The 19,467-nt window shown below is 40.1% G+C and overlaps 2 protein-coding genes across 2 annotated transcripts in view; both read left to right on the top strand.

Moving 5' to 3' along the window:
* Nucleotides 1–1,690: 1,690 nt before the first annotated feature.
* LOC126402321 (growth/differentiation factor 8-like) lies at nucleotides 1,691–5,111 on the top strand. Its single transcript, XM_050064212.1, has 3 exons — nucleotides 1,691–2,018; nucleotides 4,028–4,398; nucleotides 4,731–5,111. Exons 1-3 carry the CDS (start codon nucleotides 1,691–1,693, stop codon nucleotides 5,109–5,111), a joined length of 1,080 nt encoding a protein of 359 aa, XP_049920169.1.
* An 8,819-nt stretch (nucleotides 5,112–13,930) lies between these two features.
* Nucleotides 13,931–19,467, top strand: part of stat1a (signal transducer and activator of transcription 1a) — a 15,844-nt gene continuing 10,307 nt past the window's right edge. The window contains exons 1-7 of the mRNA XM_050066145.1: nucleotides 13,931–14,089; nucleotides 17,205–17,335; nucleotides 17,565–17,709; nucleotides 17,793–17,888; nucleotides 18,128–18,214; nucleotides 18,303–18,381; nucleotides 18,594–18,685. Coding sequence (XP_049922102.1) covers nucleotides 17,208–17,335; nucleotides 17,565–17,709; nucleotides 17,793–17,888; nucleotides 18,128–18,214; nucleotides 18,303–18,381; nucleotides 18,594–18,685 — 627 coding nt within the window. The 5' untranslated portion in view covers nucleotides 13,931–14,089; nucleotides 17,205–17,207. The remainder of the gene's footprint in view (nucleotides 14,090–17,204; nucleotides 17,336–17,564; nucleotides 17,710–17,792; nucleotides 17,889–18,127; nucleotides 18,215–18,302; nucleotides 18,382–18,593; nucleotides 18,686–19,467) is intronic.

Raw genomic sequence — 19,467 nt, 5'->3', positions numbered from 1 at the left:
AACGTAGTACCTTTGGAACCAACACCAACCCTTCAGACATGGTACCTTGACCCTTTATCAGTCTGCACCTGGTTTATCGTCCACAGAACGAGGCTGCACGCCGACATTTTCAGAACAAAATAGAACAGACTGCAGTGAGAGTCTCTTTCCATGGGATATTTAAAAATATCCAAGACCCAAGATTTTTGTTGCTGAAGACCTGAGAAAAAGAGAAAACAATCATAAGTTTAAGACAAATAACTTTCATTTGACAATACTAATAAATATCTAAAAGTACAAACTACAGTATAAAAATCATTCAAAAGTACTGTTGTGTAATTTAATTCAACCATTTCTTTGTATGCAGGTGATGATCTCATTTCAAATGTCCTGCTGTAATTGGATTTTGAACCATGATGAAGGATGTTATGCAGAGGTGATGTTTGTGAATGTGCTGCACGGTTTCGGCCACCAAGAGGCGCCATTTAGCAAGTTTTGAGGGAGAGGAGGTAGAAGAAGAGCAGCTCCTGTCCAGTGGTTTGTCAGTGCGGTTTGGAGCAGTGAAATAAGGGGGGCCAGGACCTTTAAGCTTTAGGCTTACATTCATAATGTCACGTTACGTGTTACCACACGAAATAAAGTGTTTATTGTTTTTATTTTTCATTCATCCACACTGATCCAGAGCGTCAAAAGAAATAAGTATCTCCAAAAGCCATTATAAAGAAAGCAGCGGAGATAAGGAGCTGACCTCTGGTTTGTTGTTTCCTCATCCTGGTGATCGGCACATTTGGGTGATGTTGGTATATGTTGGATGTAACTTATTACTCCACACAGAGAGTAATATGGTAAACTTTCATCCATCCATTCATTTTCACCAGTCTGCCCCGGGGCCTCCTACCAGTGGGACGTGCCTGAATCACCTCTAACAGGAGGCGCCCAGGAGGATCCTGATCAGATGTTGAACCACCTCAACTGACCCCTTGCAATGCGAAGAAGCAGCGGCTCCACTCCGAGCTCCTCACCCTATCTCTAAGGCTGAGCCCAGACACCCTACAGAGGAAACTCGTATCGGCTGCTTGTATCCATGACCTCACTTTTTCAGTCACTACCCAGAGCTCATGACCATAGGTGAGGGTTGAGACGTAGATGGACCAGTAAGCTCCCTCTTCACCATGACAGATCCATCTCATGCTCCATTCTGCCCTCACTCATGAACAAGACTTGAACTCTCCCCCAACTTGGCAATCCACCGGTTTCCAGGAGAGAACCATGACCCCATGACCTCAGATTTGAAGGTGCTGACTCTCATCACGAACGCTTCACACTTGCCTGCAAACCATACCATACTGTACCATATTGTTAAGTAACTTATTACTTTCAAATGAAGGTAACTAGTAATGAGAGTAGCCTGTCAAACACTAATAGATATAGTCACCTCTCACCTTTGGGTCTCAGGAGGATAATACCCATCTACTGCTCAGAAATGTAATTATAAAATAAAACTAATAAAGTTTTTTGTGACTCATATCAAACAGATTATAGAATAAAGACCCATCAGATCTCAGACTCGTCTTTAATCCGCTACCTCTTTAAATCTCCCCTCTGATTAAAAAAAAACGGGTCCTCCTATCAGCCAATCATAAAGTCCAGAGGCCCGGGGATAGATCCATATCAGACAGCGTCACCACACTGACCTCTTCTTCCCTCCAGGATGCTCCTCTTCCTCGGCCTGTCCGTCTTCTTCTCCGCCAGCCTCTCCATGGAGATGAACCAGACCTCCAAGCTGCTGGCTGAGAGCGGAGAGCAGTGCTCGGCCTGCGACTTCCGGGAGCACAGCAAGCAGATGAGGCTCCACAGCATCAAGTCCCAGATCCTCAGCATCCTGCGGCTCGAGCAGGCTCCCAACATCAGCCGGGACATGATCCGCCAGCTGCTGCCCAAAGCGCCGCCTCTGACGCAGCTCCTGGACCAGTACGACCCGCGGGTGGAGGACGAGGACCACGCCACGACGGAGACCATCATCACCATGGCCACCAAGCGTAACTACACCAAATCTCTTTTACAGTTTGACACTGTTTGTGTGTGTTTTGCACCTCTGTGAGCGGCGCGTGTAAAAAGAGAAACTTGTGTTCCGTGCGTAAATCTTATGCGTAAAGTTTGTGCGCGCTGAAAACGGTCACAGTTTTGGCGCAGACGACCATGTAACCCACTGAACACAGAATATAATAACTTTTTGTAGTGTAATGTTGGGCTTTAACTCTGAAAATCACCTTTTTTAAATCTTGGGTAATTAATAACAAGCACTGAACTTTTACACCAGCACTCGAAAAATGATGGATATTTATTGTCCAACAACCTTTTGCTGTGTAACTGTTTTTATTTTAAGTCTTAATTAAAGTCACACAATCCAGTTTTATTAGATGAAGATATTTAACCCTTAAATGAGCAGGCACATATGAATATTATTAAAAAATATATATTTTTAATTTTTTATTTATTTTATTTTTTAAGAATAAATAAATAAAGATTTAATCGCAATTTTCTATTTCGGCTAAAATGACACAATTTCAAAATATGACCTTCATCTTTCAAATTTAGCATTTCTCCCTTTATTTAATAAATCATGTTCCAACTTTAAAACAGAAAATGATAATAGTAATAAGGTAAGGGAAATAAATAAATAAAATAGAATAAATAATGAAATAAAATGACATTAAAAATAAATTCAATTAAATTATAAATAGAAATTTAAAAAAAAAAAAAAATTGAGTGAATGGAAGCCTTGCTCAAAATCTCCATAAAGGGCTTCCAGGTCCTGTCGAAGGACTAACTAGTACTTCTATTTTCAACCTAAACATCTTCCCTCCTTCGCTCTGGTCTGACTGGTCTGGTGCCGACTGCGAATGCCAGAATCCTCTACAAACTGAGGAACACATAATAACCAGTGGCCACCGCATGACGATCATAGTCTGACTGACCTGGACGATGACGGAGTTGAAGGTCTGAGGACATATGCCAGAGACCAACCATTCATAGTTGATATTTTTGGGTGGTGCAAAATAGAAACTCTTAGATTGTACAAAATGCTCAGCAAATTGTGTGATCAATAGATTATTGTTTCCTGGCTGCTCATGTGAGGCAGTCGAGGAAAAGTCGTGGGGTTATCAGAGCATCAGGTCTCAATATTCTGGGCTCAGTTGTTTGATTCGATTTTAAAATCCCACATTTTGCTGTCCAGGATCAGCTGATCCATCTGATTTTTTAGCGGAAAGATGGGACGTCCAATCCTTGTGAACACAGTATCGCAGGAACGCTTCAATGGAATTCTTTTAAAATGCTTTTATTCTGGAGGTGACCTTCAACTCTTGATGAGACAACACATTTTCAAGCAACTCGTTTTGCTCATGGACTTTCCACGTCCACATATGACGTCCAAGGTACCCTGGGTGTGTTGGTTGTTGACGTTCTGGGACGCCGTGTCAACTTCAGCCTGTTACATGCATTGTCTGTTTTCAAAATACACTTCTGTTTTCACAGGAAATGTACAGTTTGATACAGTCTCTTTCAAAATAAAAGCACTACGTCTGTGCAGCACTGCGAGTTGACGTTTTGACAAAAGCACGAGGTTGGGTTTAGGAGAAAATGTTTCATCTGTTTCCTGCCGCGTAAACTATAATGGCAACGTATCATGCTGACGTTAAAGGACGTCTTTTTCGTCAGTGTTTAACGCTGCAAGTCACTGTCCAAGCGCTGGATTTCGATGTAGAGTGACACAAGGTAAGCTGAGGCTTTTAAACTTACTGTGTGCACAAAGAACGCCTTGGCTTTCTTATCTCTATCTTATATGTCTGTACGAACGTCGGTCCAATCCTTGTAAGCACAATATCTCAGGAACGCCTCAATGGAATTTCTTCAAATTTGGCACAAACATTCACTTGGGAGTTTTAAAACATGTTGGATGATCACATCAGTTCATCACACCAAAGCTAAATGTTCCGTCTGTTCTGTCTGAACTCAGATAATTAAACATTTAAATGATTTCTTCCAGCTAACGCGATCACCCAGGACGAGTTGTCCTCCTGCTGCGTGTTCAGCCTCAGTCCGAAGATCCAACCCAAAAACATCCTGCGCGCTCAGCTGTGGGTTCACCTGCGGCCGGCCGACATGGTCACCACCGTCTTCCTGCAGATCTCCCGCCTCAAACTTGGCAAGGAGGGAAACAGCACCAGAGTCAGAGTCCGCTCGCTGAAGATCGACACTGACGCCGGTGCCAGTTCCTGGCAGAGCATTGACATCAAGCCTCTGCTGCAGGCTTGGCTGCGCCAACCGGAGACCAACTACGGGATCGAGATCAACGCCTACGACTCCAATGGAGAAGATTTGGCCGTCACGTCAGCAGAGCCTGGAGAGGAAGGACTGGTGAGTGAACCACAAATCAACCTATTAACTCACAACTTCAAAACGACACTGGTAGTTTACTGAAGATCTGATCTTCATGCTTTGCTTTGGCAATGCCATTAGTGGCGTAATGAGAATAGCCATTTTCCGAGACAAAAAAGAGAACATCCCTAGAAAAACCAGATCGTGTGGCAACCAATAGGGACAATTCCACCGGGTACAGCTGTGACAGTGAGCGTTTTGCCTGCCAGTTCTGTAGACTTGCAGATTTTCCTTGATATTTGTGCTTGACAGAACTGCGACAGGTTGGACGCAGGTGCTTTGTTGCATGACCATTTTCATTTCCTTTCCAGCAACCGTTCATCGAAGTGAAGATCCTCGACAGCCCCAAGAGATCCCGCCGCGACTCGGGCCTCAACTGCGACGAGGAGTCTGCGGAGACCCGCTGCTGCCGCTACCCGCTCACCGTCGACTTCGAGGAGTTCGGCTGGGACTGGATCATCGCGCCCAAACGCTACCGGGCCAACTACTGCTCGGGGGAGTGTGAGTTCATGCACCTGCAGCAGTACCCACACGCACACCTGGTGAACAAGGCCAACCCGCGGGGCACGGCGGGGCCCTGCTGCACGCCCACCAAGATGTCACCCATCAACATGCTCTACTTCAACCGCAAGGAGCAGATTATCTACGGGAAGATCCCGTCCATGGTGGTAGACCACTGCGGCTGCTCCTGAGGGAACCCCGGCGTCTGCAGGACTTAAGGTTGAACGTAAAGCTCTATTTTGTTAAAAACCTATAGACCCAGTGACGTCCCGTCTGTGGAAGAGATTTATTCTCAAGGACTGGACTCTTAAAAGTTGGTTTTAGTTTCATACTTTGTGCGTTTATACAAGAACAACAACTAGATATCAGACAGAACATGATAGGAACAGCTGATATCACTCTGAAGGATCAACTTCTGAAAAATGAAAAGCAGTGAGCATTACGTTTAGACGTTACGGTAACATTACATACCCACAAGGTGCAATTCAGACCACGAACAGTGGGGGGGGGCAGTACATCAGGATGACAAGTGAGGTTTGCAGTAGCAACGTATACTCAAAGAACAGTTCTTATGAAATCCTACGAATTTGTACCCCACGAATGATGTCACATTCCTAACTTACATAATAAGCGTAGAGTTATGGAGGTTAGGTTTAGGAAAAGACACATGAAAAGGACGTACCTTAAGTGACTCAAAGTTCACAGGGATCTGAAACACGCGACTCCAGGGGAAGGTCTTGGGTGAAAGTCTGCAATTTGAATTTTCGCGTCAGGTTACTTGCGCAAATTTGAATGCTAGAATATTTTGTGCACATGAAATCTCTGAGTTGATTGGCTATCAAGGCGTGAATTGTTTGCTGAAGTTCAGATTTTTCAGCTCTTGCAACTGAGCGTTTCACGTGGAATAGTGCTACTCGCTTCATTCTCGCTGCTTAATTCATGCCACTTGGCAGGAATTCACGTCTACTCTTGGGTGGGTCACAAAAAGGTGGACTTTACCCCTGGATGTGCTTGTTCGGACTTGAGTTAACTCAAAGTCATTTTAAGGTTCGTCCTTACCATGTTTTTTTTCCCCCAAACCTAACCTCTGTATGTTAAAGGGATAGTGCACCTGAAAATGAAACTTCAGCCATTATCTACTCACCCATATGTCGAGGGAGGCTCAGGTGAAGTTTTAGAGTCCTCACATCACTTGCAGAGATCCAAGGGGAGAGGAGGTAGCAACACAACTCCACCTAATGGAGGCTGACGGCGCCCCAGATTCAAACGTCCAAAAACACATAATTGAAACCACAAAATATCTCCATACTGCTCGTCCGTAGTGATCCAAGTGTCCTGAAGCCCCGACATAAAAAGTTGTTTGGAAAAACCTCATTTGAACTCTGTTTTTAGCCTCATTGTAGCCTGTAGCTCTGACTGCCTCTCTGGGCACTGTACTACAACAACAACTTTTTATGTCGGGGCTTCAGGACACTTGGATCACCCCATCAAACATGCCTCTTCCTTGGTCCTCAGGTCTGGTGGTCTACCCTTTACTTGGGGATCGAATCCTGGCCCTCCAAGCAGAGCAGCTAAACTTTTCCACATCGCCATGGCATACATGTGAAACCCAAACCCTAACCTAACCTGTCATGTGACATACTTGTGAAGTTTTTTTAAACCTAGCCAAGTAGCTTAGGCGTCTGGTGGTATTTTACGTAACAGAAAGCTGCCATTCATTTGATGGGCATCGACTGAAGTAGACAAAGGTATCATATCAAGAAATCTGTTGGTATCAGTATCACTTTAAGGGCACTGATACTGATATTGCATTTTTTTTTAAACCTACCCACCCTACTAGCTGGTAAACCTTTAATCCTCCTGGTGGACACAAAGCACGCAGGCAACAGTGCGACACTTGTGTATCATACATGTCGCTAAGAGTCAGTTAAGAGTCTGTTTCAACAATGAAAACTCATGGAAGCAGATATATTTAAAAACTATTTGATGAACAGACTCCTGCTGCTTCCTGTCCTCCTGTCTTATGAAAACGTGTCCTGGTTTGAGCCCTGACCAGAACAAACCCCGCAGGGCGTCTTCCATGTGCGCCTTTATTTTGAAAAACACGAACCTAATGACTCTCAGCCGACACATCGGCCTTCTCTGCCCCAAAGCTTGTTTGCAAACTCCTCGCTGTGATTTGTTCTCAAGACGAGATGGAGGGAAAGTTGTCAGCAATGTTGTAACTCTGAGACGGCGTCCCTGCCCTCCCTCATCATGTCTCGAGTATGTAGAGTGAGGTGACGACCAGCACGAGGGGAAGTGATGGGCTTAGAGGCCTGTCAGTCATGGCAAACCTCCAATCAGATCTTTCAGGTGAGGTTTTCTTGTAATCTAACACATTTACTTCAGCCTGTCCTTGAGGAAAGGTTTGTAGCATTAAAATTTAAAGTTTAACTCTGGTACAAGACGTTAAAAATAAATGTTAGTTGAGCGAAACCTGCAAACAAGATGAGGACCTGCTCATATAAACGCAGCCACACTGGAATATAAAGGTGTCACACAATCATTTTCCTTGGTTATAGTGATGTATATAGAGTGGAGCAGCACCTAGTGGACATTAGAGGGACTGCAGCTGAAGGCAGTATTCACCTGTAGAGTGTGTTCAGCCCTGATGCCAGAAAATATGATGGTATTTCTGTAAACGACTAATACATCACATGTGTGTGTTATTTTGTAGCAGATACTTTATGCTACAACAACGCTGTGGTTTACACGTGGTTAGGTTTAGGCACAAATTCCACTTGGTTATGGTTAGGAAAAATCATGTTTGGGCTTAAATTACCCCGTTTTTGTGGCACTGTTGCGGCAGGAAATGCAGTGATGTCTTGGTAAGAGCAGCCACTTTTGAGGCACTATACCAGTTGAAATGCAGCAATGTCTCAGTAAAACACAAACACATTTCGTGGCGCTATCCCTTCAGGGAATGCAGGGATGTCTTGGTAAAAAACAACCGTTTTTTGTGGTGCTATCCTGGCAGGACGTGCATTGATGTCTCAGTAAAAACAACCACTTTTGTGGCACCATACCAGTTGGAAATGCAGCAATGTCTCAATAAAAAACAGTTGCTTTTAGTGGCACCTATCCGGCAGGAAATGCATTTATAAATCAGTAAAAACAACTGCATTTTGTGCCACTATCCTGGCAGGAAATGCAGCAATGTCTCTGTAAAAATCAGCTGCTTTTTGTGGCACTATCGTGGCAGCAAATGCAGTTATGTCTCAGTAAATACAGCCACTTTTGTGACACTATGTGCAGCAATTCCTTGGTAAAAAAAACAACTGCTTTTATCAGCACTCTCCTGGCAGGAAATGCACTGATGTCACAGTAGAAACAGCTATTTTTTGTGGTACTATCCCAGCAGGAAATGCATCAATGTCTCAGTAAAAAACAGTCGCTTTTAGTGGCACCTGTCCAGCAGGAAAGGCATTGATTTTTCTGTAAAAACTGCCACTTTTGTGACACTATCCTGGCAGGAAATGCAGTTATGCCTCAGTAAAAACAGTCACTTTTGTGGCACCATACCAGTTGGAAAGGTAGCAGTGTCTCAATAAAAATCAGTCGCTTTTAGTGGTACCTCTCCGGCAGGAAATGCACTGATTTCTTCGTAAAAAACAACTGCATTTTGTAGCACTATCCCAGCAAGAAATACAGTGATGTCTCAGTAAAAACAGCCACTTTTGTGACACTATATGCAGCGATTTCTCAGTAAAAAACAACTGCTTTTATCGGCACTCTCCTGGCAGGAAATGCACTGATGTCACAGTAAAAACAGCTATTTTTTGTGGCACTATACCAGTAGGAAATGCAGTGATGTCTCGGTTCAAACCGAACCACGTTTCATGGCACTATCTCGGGATAGTGCTGCTGGAAACGCAGCAGTGAGTCGCTACAAAGCAACTGGTTTTGTTGTTTGCTGGTCTTTAACAGTGTTCTGCAGCTTGGCAGGTGTCACTCCATCCACCATCCCCTCCACCTACAGATGAGTCAGCTCACTTTAGAAACGATATGTATGAAACACACACATGTAAAGTATTCATGGTTTGCAGGAACATGACTGGGCTGGGTTTATAGGTGGTGTAAAACAAATAATGTTATGCTGCTGCAGCTTTAATCTCTGGGTTGTTTCTCAATCATCACTGGAGTGTAAAATAGTGCACAAACAGCCAGGAGAGTTTTGGATCCATCAGCCAATTACAACGTGAGGGCAGGAACTGTGATCTCAGAGGGAGGTTTGATCTGGATTCGGAGCCCAGTGCAGATGTCCTGACTGTTGTTGTGCTTCACAGGGGTTTCTGACCCAAAAGTCTTTGTTCTGCTGTTGGAACAGGACGTCCACGAGTGCCACAGTCGCACGTTTGTGTGATTCTGCAGTGAACAGAATGTCCATCTGAGTTGTTTGGTGCACTCTGGTTTGCTTCCCTGCAGAAAGCAAGGTCAGGCCATCGAGCAGTTTGATTGTTTCATCTCCTCTGGAGGAGACAAAAAAGCTTTACATTCATATTTTTTCACTTTAAGAGATTTGAAATCTTAATGAAGTGACGTTCTGATTTTAAGTTGTTTCCATAAGGAACAAAGATAAACAGATGTTGAAATGAGTTGTGTGAGCAAAACGTTGCTGCATTTGTGGTGAGCTGCAGTTCTGATCTTGAGGAGGAGATGTGACGGTGCATTGAGGGACACTGTAGATAGCTGTAGTTGACTGAGACGCATTGCAACACAGTACCTGCATTAAGGTACAGTGTGTGTGATTTAAGGGGATTTAGTGGCATCTAGTGGTGGCGATTGGGGACTGCAACCAGCTGATGGTTTTACCAAAACAAGTGGACCTGGTAAAAACACTGAATTAAGTGGTTTCATGTTAAAAATCTGTGTTTTTTCTGTGGTCACTGGCACGTCAGAGACAGATCGCTAGCTTACCTATTTACTCTGATAACTTAAGATCCAGATGTTCAGGAGGTTTTTACCAGAAGCCGAATTATCCACAGAGGTCTCTTCCTCTCTAAAATAAATGGACGTGGAAGTTAAAAGGGGTAAAAACACTCAATAAAGCAGTTTCAAGTTTAAAATCAGTGTTTCTTCCATGCTGTTTGGCATGTTGGAGACATTCAGGAGGTATTTACCAGGAGCCGAATTATCCGAACAAACAGACCAAGTGATTTAAACCGGTAAAAACACTGAATAAAGCAGTTTCACGTTAAAGAAAAAACAATTTCACATTTTAAAAAATCTATTGAGTGTTTCTAAATTAACAAAAACACAATGAATCTTATTTCAGGCCAAGGTCGCTGTGACCTCGTCTGTCTCATTCTTGTGAATGCGTTATCTTGCCTTGAGGGAATTTCTTAAAATTTGGCACAAACGTTCCCTTGGAATCAGTGATTAATTGGTTAGATTTTGGTGGTCAAAGGTCACTGTGACCCAAAAATAAACAAAACAATGTCAAGCACTACATCTTTTCTTGTCACACAATTTTGGCACAAATGTTCATGTGGACTCAACGATGACCTGCTTAGATTTTGGTGGTTACAGGTCAAAGATCAGTGTGTCCTTGTCTGTTGCATTTTTGTGAACATGATATCTCAAGAATACCTTAGGGAGTTCCTTCAAATTTGACACAAACGTTCACTTGGACTTAATGATGAACTGATAAGATTTTGGTGGTCAAACCCCAAAGCAAAACAAAAACAAGCAATACATCTTTACCTATTGTCAGGAAAACTGATACAGTAGACACCTACTGTATGAATTAATCTTTTAGTGACAACTGTCAGACCCAAAGGTTTCTGGGTAATGATGTCCTTCACATATATATTAAAAAAATGTTATTTATTTGTGCCACCAGGTGGCGCCAGAGTGCAGTTTCCAAATTGAGAAACACGACCTTGATGTTGCCTGTGTGCTCTAGATATTTACATCTGGTTTGTGCATGTATATGAACAATCATGAATGTGCTGTACATTATTTAATTTGGACCATTTACTCATATATATGCATGGATATCAGTATTATTACGTGTTTTATGATGTGTTGGTGAGTTGACTAACAGGCTCGGGTGTAAATTGTTGTTGATTAACATTTGTTTTGTATTTTCTCTGCTGCATTAAACACCAAGAACAACTCTACAGATCAGTTTCTGGCTCTCTGACGCTTCAGAACATCTTCTTATGACCATTAGAAATGTATATAGCATATACACTCAGCGGCCACTTTATTAGGTACCAGGTTGGACCCCCTCTTTAATTCTTGGTGTCATAGATTCAACAAAGTGCTGGAAACATTCCTCAGAGATTTTGGTCCATATTGACATGATGACATCACACAGTTGGTCCATGATGAGAATCTCCCGTTCCACCACATCCCAAAGGTGCTCTATTGGACTGAGATATGGTGACTGTGGAGGCCCAAAAAAAAAAAAAGCACCATGTCTCCATATCTAACCCACCTTAAGGGAATTTCCTCAATTTTGGCACAAACGTTCAGGTGGACTCAACAATGACCTGATTAGATTTTGATGGTATCGGTCAAAGATCAGTGTGACCTTGTCTGTCTCATTCTCGTGGATGTGATATCTCAAAAGCACCTACAGGGAATTTCTTTAAATTTGGCACAAATGTCCATCTGGGCTCAAGGACTAACTGATTAAATTTTAGTGGTCATGGATCAAAGGCCAAGGTCGCTGTGACCTCGTCTGTGTCATTCTTGAGAATGCGATATCTTGCCTTGAGGGAATTTCTTAAAATTTGGCACAAACGTTCCCTTGGACTCAGCGATTAATTGGTTAGATTTTGGTGGTCAAACGTCAAGGTCTGTGTGACCTCATCTGTCACATTTTTGTGAACATGATATCTCAAGAATACCTTTAGGGAGTTCCTTCAAATTTGGCACAAACGTTCACTTGGACTCAATGATGAACTGATGAGATTTGGTGGTCAAAGGTCACTGTGACCCAAAAATAAACAAAACAATGTCAAGCACTACATCTTTTCTTGTCACACTACCTATTATCAGTATCTCCTTTATTGGAAATCAAGACACCTACTGTCCATATAATCATGTCTAACCCACCTTGAGGGTATTTCCTCAATTTTGGCACAACTGTTCATGTGGATTCAACGATGACCTGCTTAGATTTTGGTGGTTACAGGTCAAAGATCAGTGTGTCCTTGTCTGTCTCATTTTTGTGAACATGATATCTCAAGAATACCTTTAGGAGTTCATTCAAATTTGGCACAAACTTTCACTTGGGCTCAATGATGAACTGATTAGATTTTAGTGGTCAAAGGTCCAGACGGACTTTGGTTTCAGGTGAGTTCACAGGAGGATTCCTACTGTGGGACATTTGTACACTGACGCAGGAGAGGCGGTGATGGCAGTCAGGGAAACGAAACCTATGTACCTCTCATCCTGCACTCACCTGTGTCAGCTTGTTTTGGAAATGACTTCATAAGTGTTAATTTTCTGCGCAAATATTCACTGATACACGATGCAAAAATGACACAATGTCAAACTATGTCTCAATTTATGGCATTTTGATATGGAGATAGATTTATGTCAGTGTTATTTGTGGGAGAATATCTACAATCTGTGTGTAAATATATAATCTTTAAGTATATAATAATTATAAAAATTAATAAATTAATATAAAAATCGTAGTAAAAAAAACGTAAATGTGTAATTTATTAATCTAAAATAACTTTCACAAACACAAAAAATTCATAGTAAAAAAAACTCGTAAATGTGTAATTTATTAATATAAAATAATTTCCACAAACACAAAAAAATCATAGCAAAAAAATCGTAAATGTGTAATTTGTTAATATAAAATAAATTTGACAAAAAACAAAAACCCAAAGCAAAACAAAAACAGTAACAAGCAATACATCTTTAAACACAAACACAAAAAAAATCGGATTAAAAAAAATCGTAATGTGTAATTCAACAAACACAAAAAAATCATAGTAAAAAAAACTCGTAAATGTGTAATTTATTAATATAAAATAACTTCCACAAACACAAAAAAATCATAGTAAAAAAATCGTAAATGTGTAATTTATTAATATAAAATAATTTCCACAAACACAAAAATAAAATCGTAGTAAAAAAAACATAAATGTGTAATTTATTTGTATAAAATAACTTCCACAAACACAAAAAAATTTGTTTTAAAAAAAACTGTAAATGTGTAATTTATTAATCTAAAATAACTTTCACAAACACAAAAAATTCATAGTAAAAAAAACTCGTAAATGTGTAATTTATTAATATAAAATAATTTCCACAAACACAAAAAAATCATAGTAAAAAAATCGTAAATGTGTAATTTGTTAATATAAAATAAATTTGACAAAAAAACAAAAGCCCAAAGCAAAACAAAAACAGTAACAAGCAATACATCTTTACAAAGGTGCTCTGTTGCATTGAACAGGTGTACCTAATAAAGTGGCCGGTGAGTGTATATGCAGTTATGAGGCTATTATTATTGTTATTGGGGCCAAATCTTTATTGTCCAACATTTATTGTTAGTAAATAAAATTATATATTCAAATAATATGTTCAGGAAATAATTCTTATGATCTTATTTTTGGACAGAGTAACTTTAATGATGTGCACTGATTATTTATCACAAGTTAAGTTTCAGTTTCAGAGTTGTAGGAGTCTTATTGAGGCTGCTTTCTCTTTCTCTGAAAACACGTGGTCACTGTTAGCTCTTCTCATCACTGCCTCTCCTCCCTTGGAAACCACATTATGTCGCTTTAAATCATAGAAACAATATTTTTCACACAATTATAAACTCTTGTTCTGAAAGACAAATTATTTCCACACATGTTTATTCCTGTTTGTGTGCCCATGCTGACAAACAAACAAGACAAACAAGCTGTGTGTAACTGTTATTATGGGTACGCCTGCTAACTCACGGAACAGCCGGCATTCGTCGTTCTGATTGGCTGTCGCAATCAAAGGGGCGGGTACATGGCAGGAAACTTAAGCGGCGATTGGCTGACGCTGTTTCCGTACACTTACAGGAGAAGGCTGAATTGCAGAGTCGTTGCACAGTTTGGGAAAACCCTCTTTGGGACCTATAAACATATTCCTGTCATATTTTGTTCACGTCACCTGACAATAAAAGGTAAGTTTAATATTTTATGCCCTCGCGCGGGGATGTAATGTCTGTTCTCACATATGTTCACAGACCTATGAAACTGTGAACTTGAACTTGCTAGTCGAGTAAAGAAAACGACCATTTTAAAAGCATTAAATGTCAGTTTTACGTCGCTGTCTGTCACGTAAATATCCGCTAAACCGAGCAGCAGATATTTAAATCCAAATTCAACTTTTAAAAAGTGGTTTACTGTATCCGTCACCGCCCACTACCTCTAGCCTGACACGTTAGCTAGTCACTGCCAAACTGCCCCAAATGTTGTCAGTTAACTTAATGTCATGCAGCAGGTGAACAAAATGTCCGCCGAATTCACTACTGTAAAATAAGCATTCAGGTAAAGTGTTGGGTGTGACGCTGTGACGCAGCAGTTTATGGCAGTCTAGAAGAAAAGCTACAAAAGTCACATTTCCGGACGGACTTTGGTTTCACGAGACAAGCAAGAAAAGGTGAGTTCAGGGGAGGATTCCTACTGTGGGACATTTGTACACTGACGCAGGAGAGGCGGTGATGGCAGTCAGGGAAACGAAACCTATGTACCTCTCATCCTGCACTCACCTGTGTGAACTTGTTTTGGAAATGACTTCATAAGTGTTCATTTTCTGCGCAAATATTCACTGATACACGATGCAAAACTGACACAATGTCAAACTATGTCTCAATTTCTGGCATTTTGATATGGAGATAGATTTATGTCAGTGTTATTTGTGGGAGAATATCTACAATCTGTGTGTAAATATATAATCTTTAAGTATATAATAACTTGCACAAGATCAAAAAAGGTTTGGAAACTCAATAGATAAATATTATGCAAAAGTGCAAATCATCTGCTAGTACAAAAAGTATTTGTAAGCTCGAAAATTAAATAAATAAAGTTGCAATTAAAAAACAGATCTGCAAACACTCGAAATATGGAGATAGATTTGTGTCGGTATAATTAGTGCGAGAATATCAAATATCTTTGTTTAAATGTGTAATCTATTAATATAAAATAACTTCCACAAATACAAAAAAAATCGTAAGTGTGTAATTTACAAATATAAAATATCCTCCACAAACTCAAAATATTCATAAAGTAAAAAAAAATCATAAATGTGTAATTTATTAATATAAAATAACTTCCACAAACACAAAAAAAATCGTAAATGTGTAATTTACTAATATAAAATATCCTCCACAAACACAAAATATTCGTAAAGTAAAAAAAATCATAAATGTGTAATTTATTAATATAAAATAACTTCCACAAACACAAAAAAATCGTAAATGTGTAATTTATTAATATAAAATAACTTCCACAAATACAAAAAAGGTTTGTAAACTAAAAAAACTGTTTTGCAAATATAAAACAAATCTGCACAAATACACAAATTCCACAAAAAATTCCACAAAAAAACAAATAAAACAAACAAAAAACACTTGTAAAAAATGTAAATACGCAAACGTAGAATTGAGATTCACAATTAAAAACTGGATTCGCAAATATTCGTTTGAAAGTTGTAAATGTGAGAAAGATATTCACCTATGCTTTTTATTTATTTATTTGTAAATAAAAATTAAAAAAAAATGTTAAGTTTTGGAATTTATCTATGTGCAGCTGCGTTATATATTTGCAAAAATATATATTTGTGAAAGGTGTTTTTAATTTACGGGTTGTCGACCGATTTCACACGAATATTACCGAGACAAATTTATCGCCATAATCTGACCAAATTTATTTTGTTTTTTTAAATTATTTATTTATTGTTTAATAATGTTGACTCATTCAGCTAACTCTGTTGCCTCAAATACATTTATTTTCTCTACGCTCATTTACTATTATTTTATTCACTTCTTTTCCTTACATATGTATTTATATTTTATTTATTGTAAATATACAAATTTAACATTTTTGTTAAAGAACTTACCTTTGCCAGCTTATAATGAAAATCAATATGGTAATATTGACTTCAAGAAATAGAAATATAAGGTCTGATGCAGCTGTAACTTTCAGTACAATAGTTATTATCTTTGGAAATGCAAGAACAAGTGGAAATCAGCTGCTTAATGATTGTCTTGGGGGCTGATGGTGAGTGGAGCAAATCTACCAGCCACCTGCACGTTTCCAGCATCCGGCTGATGAATGGAGCTGATTTTGTTCGGTTTTTTTTTTCAAATTTCCTATGAAAAGAGCAGTGAACGCATCTTGAAACTGAAAGAAGAGGAAACACAGCACATAATTATCCAGTCAGCATCTCTGATTTCCGATGTTCATTCTCTGTAAACAAGCAGCTGGTTTGGTGTCGTACAGGAGGAGAGGAGCAGTGCCAAACACTGATTTCTTTCCAGATGTAGAGCTCCCTGACCTTTTGACCTCTGTGCACCCTGAGGGGCGGAGTGTGGAAAAGAGATTAGCTTATCGAATCACTGCATATTTCTCATGTTTTGAAGGAATTACAAGTTCTTAAGGGATCAGATGAAACTTTTAAAAGTCTTAAAAATGCTAAGACATGGGAGGTAGGATAAAATCTCAAAATATTTAGACATGACTGTTTTTTATTGGAAATAATTTACTGCATTCCCCCCACACTTTTGGTTATTGTAAAATTTGACATATTTAATTCCGAGTGGCATTTAAAGAAAAACTTGGAAAAAAAACTGTACGTGTCTTAAGAAGTCTTTAAAAAAAAATCTAAAGTCTAAATTTAAAGTCTGTAAAACAATTTAAAAGTCCTAAAAAGTCTTTAAATGTCCTAAAAAAATATCTAAAGTTAAAGTCTAAAGAAATATTTAAAAGTATTAAAAAAAAATTAAATGTCCTAAAAAAATATCTAAAGTTAAAGTCTATAGAAATATTTAAAAGTATTAAAAAAATAAATAAATGTCCTAAAAAATATCTAAAGTCTAAATTTAAAGTCTCAAAAAATATTTTAAAGTCTTAAAAAAAATCTTTAAATGTTTTTATAGTAATGAGTTTTCATAGTTTGGTAAAAACACAAAGATCAGATCATTGTCAGATTTTCTTAGTGCAGCATGAGTGAGGCTCCAGTTTCAACCTTGACCTACACTTTAAACTGGAACTCATGAAGCTGCTCTCGTTCACCAGAAGATGGCGCAGTGGTGCCAACTCCAGATGCTGGACTGCAAGTACCTGGAGCAGGTGGACCAGCTGTACGACGACTCGTTCCCCATGGACATCCGACAGTACCTGAGCAAGTGGATCGAGAGCATCGACTGGTGAGAGGACAGACACTGAGGGATGGGCCGATCAATTAAATAAATTGAAAAGTTTTGTATTTTCAACAATTGTTCGGACAAAAGAGACGTCTGAAGAGGTCGCAGATGTCGACTTTTCTGTGTTTGTATCTTTGAAAACCAAATACTTTATGGACTCTGCATTTAATTGTCGGAACAACTAGATAATAGATTCATGAAAGTAGTAGCTCTATCGTCTTTGCTTCCTCAGGGACACGGTGGCGATACAGGACTCTCTGGCCACAGTTCGCTTCCACGACCTCCTGGCTCAGCTGGACGACCAACACAGCCGCTTCGCCCTGGAGAACAACTTCCTGCTGCAGCACAACATCCGCAAGATCAAGAGGAACCTGCAGGTACGAACGAAGCTAGCCGAACCGGAGACGTTAATCTTTACTCAGTGTCTAAGTCATCACTTAAACTCTGGGTGTCTCTGCAGGATCGGTTCCAGGAAGATCCGGTCCACATGGCCATGATCATCTCCAGGAACCTGAAGGAGGAGCAGAAGATCCTCGCCACTGCCAAGAGCATAGAGGTAGAACACACAAAATGCGCATAGGCCCGTCTCGACCTTTCTATCGTCCAGTGTGTTTGAAGATAAATCATAATCTCATTATTACGATCTATTAAATCATTTAAAAATCTGCTCACAGTGAGTCAGCAGAACGTGCAAAAAACAGCGAAGTCCGTCTACAGACAAGGAAACAATGTGGAGTTTCCTTTAATAAAGTCATGATGGATAAATACTTATCTTATTTATCTTCACGTCTGCAGCAGGAGAGGGAGGGGACGGAGTCGGCGATGGTGGTGGAGAAACAGAAGCTGGACAACAAAGTGAAGGAGATGAAAGAAAGAGTGCAGGTGACGTCATGTGACGTGTACAGACGAAGCATGGTCGAGCAGAAGGAGTCAGGGTGGTTAAAATGTCTTCTCTGTTCGTCTTCTTCAGGTGGCGGATCAGAACATTAAGAACCTTGAAGATCTGCAGGACGAGTATGACTTCAAAGCCAACACGCTGAAGAGCAGAGGTGAGAATGTTTGTGTTGGAGGTGTTGTCAGGGCGACAGCAGGTCACAATGAGAGAACATTGTTGAAAACAAGACAACAGAACTTGCTAGCTAGAATCGTTTTGCCTCCAGCTAAGCCCCGCCCACCTAAAAACGTCACACTCTTTACGAACAGTAAAAGGGTCTATAGAAAGAGCTTGTTTGTGGAGCTGATGTTATTTGTGTTTGTGCAGAGAACGAAGTGAACGGCATGACAGCAAAGGAGCTGGAGAAAGAGAAGCTGGTGGTCGGGAGGATGTGCTTCGAACTGAAAGCCAAACGACAGGTGAGCAGACACAGACGTGTTGATCCCTGACACAGTTTGATCCCCATACACACATTAAACACACATTAAACACATGTTAAACACACATTAAACATGGCTTAATAGAGTCACTTTCAAACACAAGTACACAAATCAGCTTCACTATAACTCGCTGCATTCACAGACAAACACTTGTCTTTATCTGGACACATTTTCCCCACAAATACAACATGCTAACGTTATTAGCACAAGCCTATGGCATTTTACATTGTATAAATTAGCCTAGCATCTAGCAGACTTTTCCTCTGGTCATATGAAGCCAGGATAAATCACACACAGTGTGTGGAGGCTTTATTGTCTTCACAGTTTATTGTTTCTTATCTGTGTAATAAAAGTAAATCAGAGCGTTGTCTCCACTGAGGGAAATGGTGTCAGCTCCATAATCAGTGATTTTATCCTCATCAAACTCACGTCATTCAAAGTCAACAGAAACAAAATAAAACTCACTAAAGCCGTCCTGGTTCATGTTTCCACTGTTCCAACACTCAGCAGCTCTGGAGTGGTTGATATTAACCCTTTCATCACCCATCTCTCTGTCTCTCTCTCTCTCTGTCTCTCTCTCTCTCTCTCTCTCTGTCTCTCTCTCTCTCGGTCTCTCTCTCTGTCTCTCTCTCTCTCTGTCTCTGTCTCTCTCTCTGTCTCTCTGTCTGTCTGTCTCTCTCTCTCTGTCTCTCTGTCTCTGTGTCTCTCTCTCTGTCTCTGTGTCTCTCTGTCTCTGTGTCTCTCTCTCTGTCTCTCTCTCT

Source organism: Epinephelus moara, chromosome 16 (genome assembly GCF_006386435.1).
Source record: "Epinephelus moara isolate mb chromosome 16, YSFRI_EMoa_1.0, whole genome shotgun sequence".
NCBI classification, from domain to species: Eukaryota; Metazoa; Chordata; class Actinopteri; order Perciformes; family Serranidae; genus Epinephelus; species Epinephelus moara.
Note: the sequence above shows the minus strand (reverse complement) of the source record. Positions and strands in the feature narration are given on the sequence as shown.

Bases quoted from the DNA above. Each gene is read 5' to 3' on its own strand.
- LOC126402321 (XM_050064212.1), top strand. From the start codon at position 1,691: ATGCTCCTCTTCCTCGGCCTGTCCGTCTTCTTCTCCGCCAGCCTCTCC. The intron at 2,019-4,027 runs GTAACTACACCA...GATTTCTTCCAG, and splicing joins CATCACCATGGCCACCAAGC to CTAACGCGATCACCCAGGAC. The intron at 4,399-4,730 runs GTGAGTGAACCA...TTTCCTTTCCAG, and splicing joins AGCCTGGAGAGGAAGGACTG to CAACCGTTCATCGAAGTGAA.